Source organism: Tupaia chinensis, unplaced genomic scaffold, assembly GCF_000334495.1.
Source record: "Tupaia chinensis unplaced genomic scaffold, TupChi_1.0 Scaffold138060_1, whole genome shotgun sequence".
Taxonomy (NCBI): Eukaryota; Metazoa; Chordata; class Mammalia; order Scandentia; family Tupaiidae; genus Tupaia; species Tupaia belangeri.
The window spans coordinates 912076-926518 of NW_006197961.1; the positions used below are offsets into that span (position 1 = coordinate 912076).

General features: G+C 45.9%; 1 protein-coding gene across 1 annotated transcript in view; it reads right to left on the reverse strand.

Annotated features, from left to right (window-relative positions):
- CACNA1A (calcium voltage-gated channel subunit alpha1 A) overlaps positions 1-14443 on the reverse strand; it is a 335330-nt gene that overhangs the window by 134161 nt on the left and 186726 nt on the right. The window contains exons 11-12 of the mRNA XM_027776775.1: positions 8692-8901; positions 3289-3424 (exon numbers count right to left, since the gene is read on the reverse strand). Of these exons, the coding sequence (XP_027632576.1) occupies positions 3289-3424; positions 8692-8901 (346 nt within the window). The remainder of the gene's footprint in view (positions 1-3288; positions 3425-8691; positions 8902-14443) is intronic.

Consider the following 14443-nt stretch of genomic DNA (forward strand, 5'->3'; position numbering starts at 1 on the left):
TTTTTTTTTTTTTTTTTTTTTTGAGAGGTTTTTGCTATAGGGCACGTGTGCATGCCAGACAGAGAGAGACAGAGAGACAGAAAGTGAGACCTCACCCCTTGGGGGGGATGGCCATGCCGCAATCCCTTCTCCTCCATTCTCCTCTCGGGATCTTGGGCACGCGCACATACGTGCCCGGTGTGAGTTTAAGCCACTGGATCTGGGACTCAAACCTCAGTCAACTACATGGGAGTCCAGCGACATAGCCATTACGCCAACTGCTGGTCCCAGCATAGTGTTTTTGAGGTTCTTGACCTATTTTTATTTATTTCTATTTTTTAGGTTTTTGCCATAGGGCGTGTGTGCTCACCAGAAAGACAGGGACACAGTCAGAGGGAAAGTAAGAAATCACCCCCCGGGGGGACAGCCATGCCACAATCCTTTCTTCTTCATTCTCTTCTAAGGATTTTAGACACACATGCACACGTGCCTGGTGTGATTTTGTAGCTGCCAGGTCTGGGGCTCAGGGTGGATGGCCTCACTACAACCTCTTCTCCTCCACTCTCCTTCTGGGATTTTCGGCACGTATGCATATGCACCTGGTGTGATTTTCAAGCCACTGGGTCCAGGACTTGAACCGTGGTCTGTCATGTGGGAGTCCAGCACCTTACCCACCACACCACCTGCTGGCCCCATTGGGAAGTCTTTCTGAGATGATTAGGATCAAGGCAAATAGATCTGACTGCCCTGTGGCAGATATTCCCCCCCCCCTTATTTGCTAACAACACTAATTTCCTTCCCAGGGATGTTCCTGTCTCCTAGGGCACCTGTATGAGTTGCTCTAAGATGAATTCCTGGGGACCAGCAGGTGGCGTGGTCTCCAAAAAAATAAATAAATAAGATTAAGAACAAATTTGCTACAGGGTCCAGCATTCGCCTGAGAGAGATTGAGAGAGTGAGAGAGAGAAAAATCATCCCCCAGGGAGCATGGCCAGGCTACAGTGTCACTCCTCCACCCCCCTCTCGGGATTGTGGGCACGCACACACACACACACACACACACGCACATGCACACACACGCCCTGCATACTTTTCAAGCCACTAGGTCCGGTACGTGATCTGTGCAGTTGGCCATGTGGGATCCGGCCGCCTTAACTACTGCACCACGAGCTGGTCCCTAAAATAAACTCTTCTAAATGCGCAGTTCAGTGTCATTTTGCATTCATTATATCGAACAATCATCCCCTCTGTCTGGTTTCAGAACATTTTTATCAGCCCCCAAGGAGACCCTGACCCTGTCAGAAGTCACTCCCCATTCCATTCCCCCTCCCCCAGCGCCTGGTAAGCACTAACCCACTTTCTGTCTCTGTGGATTTTCCTGGTCTAGACCTTTCATACGAATGGAATTATGCAAGATGTGACCTTTGGTATCTGGGTTCTTTTTTTCTTTTTCTTTTTCTTTTTTTAAGAGAGGTCTTTGCAATCGGGCGTGTGTGCTTGCCCAAGAAACAGAGAGACAGGAAGCGAGAAATCATGCCCACTGCCCCCTAAGGGGAGTGGCCATGCTGCAATCCCTTCTCCTCCCTTCTCCTCTTGAGATTTTTGGGCGTGTACACACATGCACTGAAGTATGTTTTAAGCTGCTGGGTCCAGGATTTGAACTGTGTTCGACAAGGTAGGAGTCCAGTGATGTAACCATCATGCCATCCGCTGGTCCCTGGTGTTTGGTTCTTTAACTGAGCATAGTGTTTTGTTTGTTTGTTTGTGTTTTTTTTTTTTTTTTTTTTTTTTTTTTTTTTTTTTTTTTTTTTAATTTCAGAACAGAAAAGGTCACTCAGATATATCCATTCATATTATGGCATGTTTAGTACATTCAGAGTCAACTCTCAGCTTTTGTGTAATATCTTAGCATCGTGTTCTTTGTCTTCATGCCTTGAATTTATGAAATTGATTAAAATTAAGAGGATTGATAGAGAGTTGTAGCAGATAAGAGTTAAATTCACTGTGTAGTAGAAGGAAAATTGTTTAAGGAGGAATAGAAGAAAGTCATAAAAGCAAAGTAAGAAAACAAATAATCATGGCTTAGGAAGGCAGGATTTTAGAGTGGATAGAAGCACAAATGCTCAGATTCTCAACTCAAATCTACCCATGTTAACTTTGTGATTTCACTTAACCTCTCTGTGCCTTAGATTTTTTTTTTTTTATTGTAGCAGGGATGATGTGATAATGATATCTGTCTAACACAGTTGCTATAAGAATTAAATGAGTTAGTGTCTATCACATAGTAAGTACTGCATAAGTAGGGTCTTTTTTTTTTTAATTAGCAGAGAGCGTATGCATATGCACCTGGTGTGATTTTCAAGCCACTGGGTCCAGGACTTGAACCGTGGTCTGTCATGTGGGAGTCCAGCACCTTACCCACCACACCACCTGCTGGCCCCATTGGGAAGTCTTTCTGAGATGATTAGGATCAAGGCAAATAGATCTGACTGCCCTGTGGCAGATATTCCCCCCCCCCTTATTTGCTATCAACACTAATTTCCTTCCCAGGGATGTTCCTGTCTCCTAGGGCACCTGTATGAGTTGCTCTAAGATGAATTCCTGGGGACCAGCAGGTGGCGTGGTGGTTAAGACGCTGGATACTCCTACACGGCCGACCATGGTTTGAGTCCCAGACCTGGTGACTTGCTTTTTCACTTTCTCTCTCTATCTCTCTCTTGTCAAATTAAAATAAATGAATGAATGAATGAATATAAATAAATAAATAAATAAATACATTTTTTGAAGAGGTTTTTTGCTATAGAGCACATGCGCTTGCCAGAAAGACAGAGAGAGACAGAGAGACAGAAAGTGAGAAATCACCCCTCAGAAGGGTTGGCCACGCCGCAATCCCTTCTCCTCCATTCTCCTCTTGGGATCTTGGGCACACGCGCACACGCGCCTGGCGCGAGTTTAAGCCACCGGGTCTGGGATTTGAAGTGCGATCGACTACATGGGAGTCCAGCAACATAGCCATTATGCCAACTGCTGGTCCCAAATAAATAATTCTTAAAAAAAAAAAAAAAAAAAAGATGGCTTCCTAGTGGTAAAACTTGTGGGTCACACACTTGTGCTTTCCAAAAAGGGGTTCTACACTTTCTCTCCCATTGGCTGTAGCTGAGAAGGTGCTCTGAATCTTCCTCAATGTTTGCAGCTGTCCTCTCATTCCTCAGCATTCTCTAAGTCTCTCACACCCAGGGGTGACTTTATCTCTCCTCTTCTGATGTCCCCAGGTATCAGCCCTTCGAGGCAAGAACTGAAGAAACGAACCCCTTAGAAACCAGGGCACTTACCCCACAATCAAAGCAGTTGAAGGAAGAGTGGAAGTAAGGCCGCGTCCCAAGCCCGTACATTTTTATAAACATTTCGGACATAAAGAGTCCTAAGAAAATGAATTCTGCATAGTCTAGAAGAGAGAAGGAGGAAACGGACAGAAGGTTAGGTGGGGAATCCAGGGAGCTCTGCTTTTTTTTGGTTAATAGCAACCCTATGCCTTGTCTATCCTGACAGGCAGGGAGAAAAAGAGTGGTCTTTGGTTGGATTGGCCAAAAGTTAGGCAGGGCTTCCTTTCTCTGGGCCTCAGTTTACCCTCTTGTTCAAGGGATGGAGGAATGATCATCTCCTACTCTCTGATCAACCAATCAACCAACCTCAGAGCAAAAGGAGTGAAAAAAATCTTTAACAGGCTTCCACCTTAGAGCGTATGCCTTGGTTTGATGAGAAGGGTTGGATGTAGGTAACTGCCAAGGACCTAGCTTTGTGTTGGCTGGTGGTTCCTGTAATGTGTACTACATTTTAAAAAATGATCTACCTGGCTAATGAATAAAATAACCATAGGCCACATATAGCCAGTGTGTTATAATCTCAGAGTTAGGCTTAATCTACTTTTATATGCCTGAGGTCCAAAGGCAAAAAATAAAAAGAAAGAAGAGAAAAGAAAAAGAAATGGAAATCATAATGGTGTCCTATTCGTAATCCTGTGATGGACTTGGTTGGAATACCACAGACAACCCATCTAAGACATGGCTTCTCTGTCCACTTGGAAAACTTGGCTGATGTCCCCTGGAAACCCTATCTTATCTTGAGCAAGACAAAGCTTTTTGTACTTTGAGGAGGAGGCGTAAAAGGGCACATGGCTCAGGGAAGGGTAAAATGGAGATATATATTCATTTGCTCCAGGAAAGAAATGGCTAAAACCAGGTCTTTATCAGAGAGGGATTTCTGGGTTGGGTAGGAAGATGAGGCATTAGGAAGGGCATGGGGAGAAGCAGAAGAGGTCGTAAGAGCTTCTGAGAAGAAAACATACAGAAAGGAAAGAAGAACGATTCCAACCAACTTCCACAAACGTCCTAACAATGACCACATAACTAATTCTCTTTAGAGGTGGCTGTGGTTTCAAAGTTTGTATGCCCTCCCAAAACTTGTGTTGAAATTTAATCATCAATGGGATGGTCTTCAGGATGTGATTAAGTCATGAGGGCGGAGTCTTTGTGAATGAAATTAGGTTTGGTTACATGAGGACACAATGTTGGTGTGCTCAAGACAGATGAGGCATTCAAGGTACAAAGTAGCAATCAGCCCTCACCAGACAACCCAACCAGACAGTGCCTTAATCCTGAACTTCCCAGCCTCCAGAACTGTGAGAAAATAAATTTCTGTTCTTTTTTAAAAATATTTTTAAAAAAGAATTATTTTATTTAACTTTATTTATTTGTGTGTGTGTGTGTGTGTGTGTGTGTGTTTTGTTTGTTTGTTTTTGTTTTTGTTTTTTTAGATTTTGACCAGAGAGGGACAGAGTGAGAGAGAGAGAGAGAGAGAGAGAGAGAGAGAGAGAGGGAAAGTGAGAAATCAAGCTGCCAGGTCCAGGACTTGAACCATGGTTGACCATATGGGAGTCCAGCACCCTTAACCACCATGCCACCTGCTGGCCCCTACATTTCTATTCTTATTAAATCCCCCAATCACATCACCCGCGGGTGATTTCTCTCTCTTTCTCTCTCTCTCTCTCTCTCTCTCTGTCTAGAGGAACAGAAAGAGACAGAGAGAGAGAGAGAGAGAGAGAGAAAGAGAGAGAAATCACCCGCGGGTGATGTGATTGGGGGATTTAATAAGAATAGAAATGTAGGGGCCACGTCACAATCCCTTCTCCATTCTCCTCTCAGGATTTTGGGCATGCACATGTGTCCAGCATGAGTTTCAAGCTGCTAAGTCCAGGACTCAAACCATGGTCAGCCATGTGGGAGTCCAGTGCCCTAACCATCCTGCCACCTGCTGGCCCCAGGAGCTCCTAGTAGCTAAGGGAAACTCTAGGGTCTCTTAGGATAATATCAGTAAAGGAACTCTGCATAACCTCTAATGTATTCCAGGACCCACCAGAAGCAACTCTGGGAGGGCCGAAGAGGTTCTGAGGTGACCGTCCTCCAGTTGCCATGGCAACACAATATCTGCTGAAGCTCAAGACCCGGGAGATGACTCATGTAAAGCATTGGTGGGCCGGAAAGAACCTTTGTGATAGGCAGTTGGCTAGAAACAAGCAGCTAACCCTACGATAATAGAAGGAGGATGCGTGCCACATCAATCACAATTTCAACTAGACCCTCTGCAAGGATCCCCTCCTCCCAACCAGCTCCAGGTGCCGGGAAGACGAGGCAGTTCTCATTGTACTTCTTTAGTCCCCAAGAAAACCATGTAGGGAAGGTTATCTTCCCTCCTGCCATCCCAAATATACATACACGCTGACATTCCCCACCAGGATGGGATGCTAGGTCAACATCTTAATTCTCATGGGGGCAAGAAACTAATCGGGCAGTTCTTCCAGATATGGATGCTTCAAAGACCACACTAGGCATGCATGATTAGGTCATTGAATTCCTCACAGGAAAGACGTGCAAACCCTAGAAAAACCCATAAGGCCCAAACAAAGAAGCCAGATATTATGACAGACCTTCCCCTGCTCACTATTCGTTACTGACTCTTAGAATAAATGTAAGACCTAACCCCATACCCAGTGCCGTTGCCCTTCTCTGGAAGATGCCCACCTTTTGGCATGAGGTGTATTTCTTTTCTATGAAATATCTTCCCTTTCCTTTTTTTTTTTTTTTTGGAGAGGTTTTTGCTATAGGGCGCGTGCACTTGCCAGACAGACAGAAAGAGACAGAGAGACAGAAAGCGAGAAATCACCCCTCCATGGGGGATAGCCATGTCGCAATCCCTTCTCCTCCATTCTCCTCTCGGGATCTTGGGCACGCACTCACAAGTGCCCGGCATCAGTTTAAGCCACCAGGTCCGAGACTCAAACCGTGGTCGACTCCATGGAAGTCCAGCAACAGCCATTATGCCAACTGCTGGTCCCCCCCCAAATCTTCCCTTTCCTCTGAAAAGTTCTCTTTTCCTACTTGACAAATGTTTGTGGTCTTTCGTTTTGCATCTCAGGGCAAGTCTCTCATCTCAGAGATCTGGACCTAAAGAACTCAGGGTTTCTCACAAGGCAGCTCAACTCTCCTAGCCGGGAACACTTTCAGGACCACTGAATCCAATTTCCACCCAGTACAGATGGAGTCTAAGACCCAGAAAAACAACTCCACTTCACTGATTCCAAGACACACACTTTCCTTCACATTTTGACAGCTCTGAAATTGAGGCGGTGTAGCTTGTGACCAGTATGTCCTCGTTTAGGTGGTGGCATTATTGTCTTTCTTAGTGGTATGTAAAAATAAAGGCATGTCTTATAATGGAAGACATCTTTGATCAATGGAGGATGGTAACGACCCGTTCAGGGTCACAGGGATGGCATTGCAAATCTCTGTCATCTGGCACCTAGAATAAATTTAGATCTATCCTTAGAGACAGCCTGGATACTGGAGCCCACTTCCTTGGGTTCAAATCCTGGTCTCATCATTTACTAGCTGTGTGACCTCGAGCAAGTTACTTAACCTCTCTGTGTCTCAGTTTTCTCAACTGGCAAGTGGGGGTAATGAAGGACTTTGAGAGACATTCAGGCTCCAGGCAGGAAGTTCCAATTCTCTGCTCTCAAACCAGGACAGAATGGTGATTAGTGGGCAGAAGCTAGGAGATTAAAAATAGTCTATCAGAGGAGGTTAAGACAAGAAATAGAGTCTTCGTTTACAGGAGACTCTGGAGGGACTGAATGCAATTACTAAGGATGGAACTAGGTCAGGGCTCTTAGAAGGAGAACTGGTCCCTGAGGGGTGTCCTGGGAAGGAGGGGTGGGGGGTCAGCCAATGGGATGGGCAACAATGAGGGTGACAAGGAGACAGAGACCTGGACTAGGTGCTAGGTCTTTCTGGGTCTAAAACCTGACTGTCTCTCGTGGTTATTCTAGGTCAATTCTGAACCAGATCAGAAGGCTAGTGTGATCAGTCTAACCAGGAAGGTAGTCAGTAGACATAAAAAGGTTTTGGGAAGTTCTCCCTCAGGGCCCACCAGCTAGAAAAGGGTATCTACTTGCCCGACGCATTGTCTAGTCACTGATCTTATTGATTCCTCAGAGCACTTTACTTTTTCAGTTCTGGTCGGAGGTGTCCCCACTTTAAACCACTTCTAACCTCCACCTAACCCTCAATGTTGAGGTTATCTTATGCTAATTTCTTTCTTTTTTTAAAAAATTAATTAATTAGTTAATTTATTTATTTATTTTGGAGAGGTTTTCACTATAGGGCGCGTGTGCTCGCCAGCCAGACAGACAGAGACATAGAGACAGAAAGCGAGAAATCACCCCCTGGGGGATATGGTCACGCCGCAATCCCTTCTCCTCCATTCTCCTCTCGGGATCTTGGGCACGCACGCACATGCACCTGGCGTGAGTTTTAAGCCATTGGGTCCAGGACGCGAACCGCGGTCGACTACGTGGGAGTCCAGCGACATAGCCATTACGCTAACTGCAGGTTCCCTTATGCTAATTTCTGTAATCTGGGGAATGGACCCAGAGGGGACCTGGTGACCACTGAAGGAGCAAGATAGTCTCACAGCTATTGGAGGATATCTCCTGGGAATGAATTCCAGGCATAAAGAAGCCAATAAGGGCAGGAAAGAAAGTAGGAGAAAAGTAGGTCTGAAAGGAAAGAGAAGAAGGAGAAAGTTGGAAACAAGCAGAGGAAATGTAGACAACATACAGGTCACTTCCTGTTTCTAGGGCAACCCCATCTTTTAATCACACTTTATTTTGACATTTGCAATGACACAAGCAGAAACGATACGAGGCGACTTCAAATAGTTTGTGAAAAGATGGAATGAAAGCACGAGTTTGTCATGGTGCAAAACGTTTCTGAAATCCATGTATAATTTTTTCTGCATTTTCTTCCGTGGAATTGTTGAAACTATCTCATACGTATGTTTTCTGTTTCTATCTGGTTGTTTTGTTGGCCTATCTTTTTCTCCTTACCAGCACCTCTAAGTCTCTTTCTTAAAAATGGACCACTGAAGCATTTGGTGGCTTGAATTGCAGCTTCTAACTCTCAGGCCTGAGAAGATAGGCTCTCTTATTGTGACAGCAGCAACATTGGCACCAGACACAGTTGTATCAATGGCCAAACAAGAGGGCAGAATCAATATAAGATCAAAGAAGGAAAAAAAAATACCACAGAAGAGAACTGAAAAAAAGGGTGTGAGGAAGGGATCAGGGATCTCGCAGGAGTGGGACTAGGTAGTACTCACAAAGGAAGTCGGAGAGCCACTCGGGCTGGTTGTAGTGAACGATAGCAACACATAGCGTGTTGAGGGCTACCAGACTGAGCACAGTCCAGTAGAAGGCCTGAGTTTTGACCATGCGGCGGATGTAGAAACGCATCCTTCTCTCCTTTTTGTGAAAAAAAGTCGAGTTCTCCAGCTTGGCACTTTTTATGCTGGCTCGGGCGAAGGGAGACCCTGCCAGGGAAAGAATGGAGAAAGTCAGGTTCAGGCTGTTCCTGCTGCTTCTGCAGAGGAAATTTACCAGTGTGCAGCCCAGGCACGGACTGTGGCCAGAGGATCCATTAGCTTCCCCAGCAAGCCCTCAGACCCAAGGGAACTAGCATGACCCACAGGCTTAGTTTTGCAGAGAGGGAGTGTAGAAGAAGACACTGTCCCTAAAAATAACCAATGAAAGTTCAAGATGTCAATAGGGAGTATCCTCTCCATTGGTGGAGTAAATTTTCCATGTATCCAACTCCAGGCCATGTCTGATGCTTCTTGGTGGAGGGGGAAGTCACACCACAGGGCAGGATGAAGCAAAACTCTCTGTTCAGGGTCCCCAGTGCAGCCTCAGGCAACAGAGCTTCAGAAATATGCATGGATAGCTTAAATGATGAGATGAGGCTAGGGCCTTAGTTTTCTATTGAAATCCCTTTAAGAATGTACTAGCTGTGCTCTCTGCCTTGCACATATTTTAAAATATATATATATTTTTTTTTTGGGGGGGGGGACCAGCAGGTGGTGTGGTAGTTAAGGTGCTGGACACTCCCACGTAGCTGACCACAGTTTGAAACTCGGACCTGGTGGCTTGCTTTCTCACTTTCTCTCTCTCTCTCTCTGTGTCTCTCTCTGGTCAAATTAGTATAAATGAATGAATAAATAAAATTAAATAAGTAATTAAAAATTTTTTAAAAAAATATATTTTACTTCTCCTTCCTTTGCTTCCCTCCCTCTTACCTGTCGCCATTTCCCACCCTCCTCTTACACTGTCTCTAGTAGAAACAGTTGCTCTCTATGTTTTTATACCTCCCAATCTTTCAGTTTCTGCCACAGAGCTGAGATATTCAATATATATTAAGTGGGGACATACAATGCCTCTCTCTCATAGTCTGGCTTGCTTCACTTAGCAGTAAATCTTCCATATTCATCCACTTTTAATCACATGCCAGTGTCTCATTGTTTTGTATGGCTGAGTAGTATTCCGTGGTGTATATGTGCCACACTTTTTCAATTCATTCATCTGTTCATGGTTATTTGGGTTGGTTCCATGTCTTAGCAATTGTGAAAAATACCACAAATAGAACTACCATATGACCCAGCAATTCCACTCCTAGGTATCTACCAAAAGGATAAGAAGGCATTCAGTCAGAAAAACACTTTTTTTTTAAGTGTTTTTTTTTTTCTTTTTTTAAAAAAATAGAGTGTATGTTACCAGAAAGAGGAGAAAGGAAATGAGAAGTCACCCCTCATGGGAGATGGCCACACTGTAATCGCTTCTCCTCCAGTCTCCTCTTGGGATTTTAGGCATGCATGCATGCATGCATAGATACCTGATGTGATTTCAAGCCACCACATCCGGGACTCGAACCGTGGTCGGCCCTGTGGGAATCCAGCACTTTAACCACCATGGCACCTGCTGGCCCTGATGCCTGCACACATGTTTGCTCTGAAGCTTTTATCGAGTACCTATTGTGTGTAAGGCTCTGTTCTAGATGCTCAGGGTGCATTAGGTAATAAAACCCTGCCCCCCTGGGACTAATACTCTTGTGGAGGAGACAGAGGGTGGCATGGTGGTTACAATACTTGATCCCACATGGCCGTTTGAGTCCTGGACCTGGTAACTTGAGAAACATGCCAGACGTGTGTGTGTGTGTGTGTGTGTGTGTCTGTGTGTGTGTGTGCGACAAATCCTGAGACCAGGGCCAGCAGGTGGCGCGGTGGTTAAGGACACTAGCCTCCCACTTGGCCGACCGAGGTTCGAGTCCCAGACCTGGCGGCTTGCTTTCTCATTTACCCTCGTTCTCTCTCTCTCTTGCTCTATCCCTCTCTGGTCAAATAAAAAAATAAAAAATACGTGAAATGTTAAAAATAAAGTCCTGAGAGGAGAACGAAGGAGATGGGATTGTGGCATGGCCATCCCCTCAGGGAGTGATTTCTTGCTTCCTGTCTCTGTCTCTCTCTGTCTTTTTGACAAGCACATGCACCCTATAGCAAAAACCTCTAAACAAAAAGAGAGAGGCAGAGAGAGTGAGGGAGAAAGTGAGAAATCATCCCCCAGGGAGGATGGCCATGCTGCAATCCCTTCTCCTCCGTTCTCCTCCTGGGATCCTGGGCACGCACGCACACGTGCCCGTATGAGTTTCAAGTCACCAGGTCCAGGACTCGAACAGCGGTCAGCCATGTGGGAGTCCAGTGGTGTAACTGCTACGCCATCTGCTGGCCCCATTTATGCATGTGTCACCATTTATTCATGAGGTATTACTCATCTAGCCATCCATCCATCCATCCATCCATCCACTCTTCCCTTACTCATTCATTGACTAGCCCCTTCCTTCCTTCCTTCCTTCCTTCCTTCCTTCCTTCCTCCCTCCCTCCCTCCCTCCCTTCCTTCCTTCACACACTCATCATTTACTCATTCTATCATGTGTTGACCTAGTCATCCACTCACCTATCCAGCAGGTTTAGCCCACTCCCCTTGCCAGGCACAGAACATGGCAAACACCTCGAAGGCTGTCACCTAAACACCTTGAAGGACGGCCTTCCTATTAGCAAATTTCTTTCTTTTTTAAAGAATTATTTTTATTTTCTTTTGACTTTGTTATTATTATTTTCCATTTTTTTTTTTTGGGGAGGTTTTTGCTGTAGGGCGAGTGCGCTCACCAGACAGACAGAGAGAGACCGAGAGACAGGAAGTGAGAAATCACCGCCCAGGGGGGATGGCCATGCCGCAATCCCTTCTCTTCCATTCTCCTCTCAGGATCTTGGGCATGCACGCACACGCGCCCAGCGTGAGTTTTAAGCCACCGGGTCCGGGACGCGAACCGCGGTCGACTACGTGGGAGTCCAGTGACATAGCCATTACGCTAACTGCTGGTTCCCTTATTTTCCAATTTGATCAGAGAGAGACAGAGAGAGAGGGGGAAAGTGAGAAAGCAAGCCACCAGATCCAAGACTTGAATGGTGGTCAGCCATGTGGGAGTCCAGTGCCTTTAACCACCACGCCACCTGCTGCTCCCAATTCTTCCTTTTTTTTTTTTCCTAAAGAATTATTTTATGTAACTTTATTTATTTATTTTAATTTGACCTGAGAGGGACAGAGTGAGAGAGAGAGAGAGAGGGAAAGTGAGAAAGCAAGCCACCAGGTCTGGGACATGAACTACGGGTCAACCATGTGGGAGTCCAGTGCCCTTAACCCTCAACCACCATGCCACCTACTGGCTTCTCTATTAGCAAAATTCTAAGCAGAGATTTCCAGTTAGCACCCCAGGGACCATACGAGGTTATGCCGCATATATAAAAATGGAAATGGAGGTCAGACGGTGAAGGAGAGGTCACACCACATTCTGTGAGGGTGACCCACATGGGAAGATCCTGGGCTCATGTCTGAGGACCTCCCTGAACACACCAGGTACATATGTGTTCATGATCTGGGGCTGGATAAGGCTGAGGGGTGGGAAAATCATGGCATAAAGACTCTGTTGGAGAGGTCTGTCTCTGTTCTCTTGCTCACAAAGAAATAAGTCCACTTCGGGACCAGCAGGTGGTGTGGTGGAGAAGGTGCTGGACACTCCCACATAGCTGACCATGGTTCTAGTCCCGGACCTGGTGGTTTGCTTTCTCACTTTCTCTCTCTCTTTCTGTCTGTCTCTTTCAGGTCAAAATAAAAATGAATGAATGAATAAATAAAATGAAATAATTCTTTCAACAAAAAGAAAAGTCTACTTCTAAAGAAGTTGAATTTACCAGTTCACATTGAAACACTGGAACATTTTCCATAAAAACTTAGATTCTAGCTTCCCCTGAATGCAAGTAACAGTTATGCATATTTGTGGAACACTGAGCAGGCAACAGGCCCTGCAAACAACACGTGTTATGTGATAAGCTATTTGCTCCTGTTCTAACCCTAAAAAGCAGGGGACCCTTCCAAGGAGGAGGATGGGGTCCAGAAACCAGCCAAGAAGGCTGGAGCTAGCTCAGCGCTGTGCTATCAGGCCCTGTCACACTCAGTGCCATAAGTGTGGCCATGAGGAAGGGGCACATTCTCACCATGTAGCTGCTAGCTGCATTTCCCCTCCTCCCTGCCAAGGACACTTCCTTCATAGTCATCTGGTCGACCCCAGGGGCAGCTACTCATGGGCTTGCCCAGTCAAGGACTTCTGGTCCCAGTCCCTGCAGTTCCCAAAGATGTGCCCAGACCTGCAGGTCTCCAAAGGGCTTGGCCAAGAAGACTGAGACCCAAGGGAGCCCCAGGAGTGAAGAGAGGATGTTCTATAGGTCAAGAGGGAGAAAGGGGCCGAACATGGCGGGCAGAAGACCTATGACCATCCCTGCCCCACAATTCCTAGTCATGTCAAAAACCTAGTTCCAGGGGCCGGCAGGTGGCGTGCTGGTTGGGGGTGCTGGATTCCCACATGGCCGACCACAGTTCGAATCCTGGACCTGGTGGCTTGCTTTCTCTCTCTCTTTCTCTGTCCCTTTGTGGTCAAATTAAAAAAAATAAATAAAGTTAAATAAAATGATTAAAAAAAAAAGAAACAAAATCTAGTTCCATCATTAATCAGCAGGTGACCTTGGGCAGGTGAGCAAGTCACTTTGTATCTCAAGGCTCTAGAAACGTCATCTTTATTTTTTTCTTTCTTTTTTAGACTTCTGCCATAAGGTGCATGCACTAGCCAGAGAGAGAGGGAAGATGAGATATCACCTCCCAGAGGGTTGGTCACACCACAATCCCTCCTCCTCCATTCTCTTCTCGGGATTTTAGGTATGCACACACACACGTGCCCGGAGTGAGTTTTAAAGCTGCCACATCCAGGACTTGAACTGCAGTCGACTACTTGGGAGTCCAGCGATAAGCCATTGTGACTGCGTTTTTAATGTCTTAACCAAAGAAATCATTGCTGAGACCAGTACTGTGGAGCTAATGATGGTGCTGTTTTAGGCTTTATTTGTAAGTCATTTGAGGGCTTTCTGTGTTCTCACGTTCTTCTTTTATATTTTTAGAAATATTTTTGCTATAGGGTTCGTTCACTCACCAGAAAGACAGAGACAGAAAGTGAGAAATCACCCCCAGAGGGGATGGCCACGCCAGAATCCCTTCTCCTCCAGTCTCCTCTTGGGATTATGGGCATGCATGTACACGCACCTGGTATGAGTTTCAAGCCACCAGGTCCGGGACTTGAACTGTGGTTGACCACATGGGAGTACAGCAATATTACCATTATGCCATCTGTGGGTCCCTGCGTTCCCATGTTCTCGTCAGTATTATTCACAGTAGTCAGGCTGTGGAAGCAACCTATGCACCCACCTGTCAGTGGATGAACGGATCAAAAATAAAATGTGGGGACCAGCAGTTGGCGTAATGGCTATGTCGCTGGACTCCCATGTAGTTGACTGTGGTTCACATCCGAGACCCGGTGGCTTAAAACTCACGCCGGGCGCGTGTGCATGCGTGCCCAAGATCCCAAGAAGAGAATGGAGGAGAAGGGATTGCGGCGTGGCCATCTTCCCTGGGGGGTGA